The following is a 5237-nucleotide window of genomic DNA, read 5'->3' as shown; positions in this document are numbered from 1 at the left end:
GAGTGAGTGAGTGAGTGAGTGAGTGAGTGAGTGAGTGAGTGAGTGAGTGAGTGAGTGAGTGAGTGAGTGAGTGAGTGAGTGAGTGAGTGAGTGAGTGAGTGAGTGAGTGAGTGAGTGAGTGAGTGAGTGAGTGAGTGAGTGAGTGAGTGAGTGAGTGAGTGAGTGAGTGAGTGAGTGAGTGAGTGAGTGAGTGAGTGAGTGAGTGAGTGTGTGTGTGTGTGAGTGTTTGTGTGTGTGAGTGTGTGTGTGGGTGTGTGTGTGTGTGAGTGTGTGTGTGTTTGATTGGTCTTCATGCTGTGCTGTAGTTTTATGCTCCGTGGTGTGGATACTGTAAGAAGCTGGAGCCGATCTGGCAGGAGGTGGGAGCGGAGCTGACGCGCTCGGGGTCACCGGTCCGAGTCGGAAAGATGGACGGCACTGCATACTCAGGTGAAGTGATCGACTTTATTAATCAGTCAAATCTCCATTATACAAGGTCTCTGTGCAGTCTCTTATCTGTCTTTATGAAGCAATCAAACATACTGTGTTTGAAATAATTATATTAAACCTAAATTAAGTATGTTGTAATTAATGGAAGATTACAAATAAAACTAATGACAAAAGTCAAGTGATAAGCAAACTCTTTGGGATGTGAGTGAATTGTTGTTTCTTTGAGCAGTAACACTCAGATGATTGATGTTATTGTTTGTGGGTCTGAAAGTTTAAGAGCAAAACTACATCCACATCAAAGGTGTGATCTATTCACATTTGAGTGTGTTGTTATAAAAGAAACGCATCATTCGTATACTGTTGCTGTTTCCATAGCACGAAACATTTTAATAACACTAATAGCAATACAATAACAAATAATAATTATTATTACTAAAATTGTCAATAAAAAAAAATCAAAAGCAGCATTAAACACCGACTTAAAATGCTGGAGCTTAGTTGAGTGGCTGAATTCGACTCTCTTACACGTCTCTTAACTCTGTGTCATTAGTTATAACAAGTGTTTGTTAGAGAGAGCTAAAGTCGCGCTAGACTGAAGTCAGTGATAGTGCTTTCTGTATGTAATTTACTCACTGTTTAAATAACTGTGGAAAAGAAAGCATTATAATTAGTAACTTTAATTTATGTTTTTATTAAACTGTGATCACAGTAAATACATGATAATGTTGCGTATGTGACAGGCTGATGATACACTAGACTGGGCTCAGTTACAGTAACACACATGATTCAGATCCAAGCACAGTATGTCATGATTTCCAGATCTCTCTGCTGCTGATATTCACATCTTCCTGATGGTGTCCATGTCTTGTGATTGTGTTCATGTGTGTGACGCAGGTGTGGCGTCAGAGTTCGGCGTGCGAGGATATCCCACCATTAAACTGTAAGTCTTTCTGCAGCGCTTCACCATCCCTACTACAGGTGTGCAGATCTAAAATCAGCTAAGCGTGGGTTGCCTAAACAATAATTCTGGTTAGTCTAAAATCTGCAGCAGGTCTGACGTGAAGCACAAATGGATTTGCACTGGTTGTCTACTTTAAATCCTTAACTGCAGAAAACAAAGAAACTGCAAGGAAAGAGATCTTTTCTAAAAAGCATAAACCGAATTTAGCCCACTTTTAACCTGTTATGATCCATGCACTTTTGAAAAGCTTTGTTTTAATAAAACAGAACATAGAACAGCGGACTACTGCTGACTGATTTTGGTTTGTTTTTCACCAAACCCTCAAAACTATTGTGAAATACGGCTCATTCTGTGATTGATTGCGGTTATATTATGAGCATCATTACTGAAGAGCGCGTGAGTGTTGTGTGGCGCTCTGTGTTTCTCTAGACGCAGGAGGCAGGGGACGGAGGTGTTGATGATATTACCCATGAGGCTAATGCTTCACCTAATGAAGGACAGAGTCCCTCTCCTGAGAAACTGTGCAAGCGAATATGTTTGTAATAATTGTATGTGTTTCATCAGTTTGAGTGGCCCGCTGGGTTGAGCTGATATCTGTCAGTCAGCAGCTGAAGGCAGAAGTAGAGCTCAGATCCGTCGGTGTGAAGCAGTGCTGGATCAGTGCTTGACTCCTCTCTGGAGGACACTGGGATAGGCTTGTGTACTTCTGTTACCGTAGTAAATGCTGCTGTTTGGCTGCTTCACAACACCGGTTGCTGGGAGATATCTTAGGAATTATTGCATCATTTACATGACCGTAGAGGGTTAATCATCTATAGTATTTACAGATTATACAGTTACATATACTGTATACATACAGAGTTTGGTCAGAATAATGGGAACACTTGGGAAATAGGCAATATTTCTTTGTTAAGGTGTTTTTCAGCCATTTGCCTCTCAGTATGGAGTTTATGATTGACAGATGTGAATTCAACCCCAGCACCAATCGAAGCAATAATATAGCTAATTAAATTAATAAATGTATGCAAATGCACTTTCACAACTTTTGAATAGTCTCAGTCCAATGTGGTCTATCAAAACATCTGGCATTTATTAATCTGAATTCATTAATACAAAAAAACCCAAAAACAAATCTCTTAAATGATGACCGGATTATACTGTAATAACTTTTTCAGTAAGAGTTTGAGTAACATGTCTTACTGTTAAAGCATGTGCACATTCAGGATCAGGGTTAGGTGTTTCTGTATGTTTGTCACATGAGTTTTCATGCTTTCAATAGTTCATTACCGCTGTAAAAAGATCTGACATGACTCCGAAAGCAGCCGTTTATCGGGGGCTTGTTATTCCACTGTAGGTGTGAATTACATGATTTAGATGTGTTTCGTGTGTCGTGGTTCTTTGACTCGCGTCATGCATTCTTATGGTGTAAGACATGCTGCTGCTGATGCTCTGAGGCAGTGATTCAGTTCTGCAGTTTTTATTGTTGATTAAATAAAGGTGTGTTTCTCTCTCTCAGGCTGAAGGGGGAGCTGGCATATAATTACAAGGGACCAAGAACCAAAGATGACGTAATCGAGTTTGCCAACAGAGTGTCTGGGTGAGAACCTGTAGCTACATTTCTGCATGTTAAACCTTAATGTTTTTTTTTCTCCAAACCTTGTTAAGGCTTTAAAAACTATTGGATGTCATTTTATCTGTGGTTATAAGCCACGTGTGGCATGTTTTTGCAGCAGGGTCTCACCTCCATAACTGGTCTTGATCGTATTAAACAAAATGATTGTAGTGAATACACACACTTAACTACTTTAAAGTTAACATTTTATTAAAACTCTTGCAGAGGTGGAAAGTAACTAATTACTAATACTTTCGTTACAGTACTTGAATACATTTTTTAATTTTTTTCTACTTTCTTGAATATAATTTAAATTGTGGTACTTTTACTTGAGTTGAATAAAAATAAAGTATTCAACTACGCTACATTTATTTTTCACCAAAAGTACAAAGTCCAAACAAGACAAAGGTGCTGATGGATAAACCGGGTGAGTGTTTGACAGGCGCTGCGCTTCAGCCAATAACAGTCTGACTCTGAGCAAAACCAATCAAAACGTCCAGTTCAGCTGGGGGCGGGGCTTTCAAACCGCGCTTTGCTTTGACTGTCAGTCACCGGCGCTGGCGTTTTGAGTCCGTATCATTAACTTGTAATTTCGACAGCTCCTGAAATGGGTCACCATTGATATTACCAGAGCAGTTCAAGTAACTAGAAAACTGATAGTAGGACACAGTTATTGCATGGACGGAGCAAGAACAATGTGTCTAAAATGCATGCACACAGTTCAGTTCAATGGTAAAGCGAACTTCGTATGAAGCAACGGTGGACTCCAGGCACATTTTCGGTGGAACGAAAAAAGAGCATTTTATTTAACGTTAACTTGTAGCTTGGGAAACAAAAATAGATTCCAATTCTGGAATCGGATATTTATGGTCAGGAAGTATACTTGATATAAAAATTAAAATTTTGATTCCTCTTATCAATTCCTTTGTGTGCATTTTAATATGACTTTAAACCATTCAAGCACATGAAGACTGTTGTCTCTGCTGCACAGAAAGCCTCCTCTCATACTAAATAGTGTGTGATGCTGAACTGTGTGAGTCCTCTTGTCTTGTCCATGTCGTTTTGCATTTGAAAGGACAAATACACACAACAATATGTTAGAATTTCCTCGTAAACAGTCAGTTATTTCTTAAGTGAATGTTAACAGTTGTGAAAGAAAATGCATGTGTAACTGTGTGCAGATCCCTAAATAAGCAAACAGCTGGTCAAGGGCATCAGGATTGCTAGATAAGTCCCTGCGTCCCAATTCACATGCTCTCCATCCTAAACAGTGTCTGAGAGTGGAATGAGAGTGCTCCACGCCACAGCATGATCGGATGAGTTCCCACAGATACCCGCAGGGTTTCACGGCACTTTTATGATGTGATAGTTTGTCCCAAAGCTTCCCTGCTCTTCTGCTCACATACTCAAAACGACATGCTTTATCTTCACAAATGTTTTAGTAGTGTAAGTTGGTGAATTGAGACACAGCGAGTGTGTTGGAGCAAGTTAAAGCTGAACTCTGATAAACACCTGATAAATCCACCAGAGTCATTTTCTAATGATCGTGTCTGTGTGTGTGTGTGTGTGTGTGTGTGTGTGTGTGTGTCTGTCTGTCTGTGTCTGTCTGTCTGTGTCTGTCTGTCTGTGTCTGTCTGTGTGTGTCTGTCTGTGTGTGTCTGTCTGTGTCTGTCTGTGTGTGTGTTTGTGTGTTTCAGGCCAGCCGTGCGGTCGCTGCCCAGCAGACAGATGTTTGAGCACGTCTTGAAGAGGCACAGTGTGTTGTTTCTGTATGTCGGAGACGAGTCTCCTCTGAAAGTGAGCTGCTCAATCCGTCTTCATATCTACACTAAACTAAAGTTAAGAGAGTGAATGTGTGTTAAAGGTGCACTAAGCTATTTTTGCTTGCCTCAAAAAAGGGACCTCGCCCCTATTTTGATAACTCCGCCCACATGTACTACACAGCCCTGGCAGCGACGGGGGCGGAGTCTGCTATGCCTGCCAGCTGCAGCATATTCACGCAAAAGCCAAGACAGAAAAGTTGTGTGAAAAAGCAAAGTCAACGTAACTCATCTATCAAGAAGAAACAAAGCAACCTTGGCGTCTGATTCCCTTCTGCTTCTTGAGTTCTCTGCACCGCTGGAAGCTGCTCTGATATTTACGCGGTCCTCTTGCCTGTTCGTAACCCTTCTTTTTAATGTTTAGTTCCTCCGTAATTTTCCCCCTTTTTTTATTTTTTTTTTTTTTTTTTTTTTT

The 5237-nt window shown here is 40.5% G+C and overlaps 1 protein-coding gene across 3 annotated transcripts in view; it reads left to right on the top strand.

Moving 5' to 3' along the window:
* The window catches only part of LOC107655713 (protein disulfide-isomerase TMX3-like), a 17375-nt gene that overhangs the window by 3498 nt on the left and 8640 nt on the right, over positions 1-5237 (top strand). For all 3 annotated transcript variants that reach the window (XM_016443289.1, XM_016443288.1, XM_016443290.1), the window contains 4 exons: positions 306-429; positions 1324-1369; positions 2907-2987; positions 4700-4799. In XM_016443289.1, the coding sequence (XP_016298775.1) occupies positions 306-429; positions 1324-1369; positions 2907-2987; positions 4700-4799 (351 nt within the window). The remainder of the gene's footprint in view (positions 1-305; positions 430-1323; positions 1370-2906; positions 2988-4699; positions 4800-5237) is intronic.

The sequence above is a fragment of the Sinocyclocheilus anshuiensis genome, unplaced genomic scaffold, assembly GCF_001515605.1.
Source record: "Sinocyclocheilus anshuiensis isolate Anshui unplaced genomic scaffold, SAMN03320099.WGS_v1.1 scaffold631, whole genome shotgun sequence".
Lineage (NCBI taxonomy): Eukaryota > Metazoa > Chordata > Actinopteri > Cypriniformes > Cyprinidae > Sinocyclocheilus > Sinocyclocheilus anshuiensis.
Note: the sequence above shows the minus strand (reverse complement) of the source record. Positions and strands in the feature narration are given on the sequence as shown.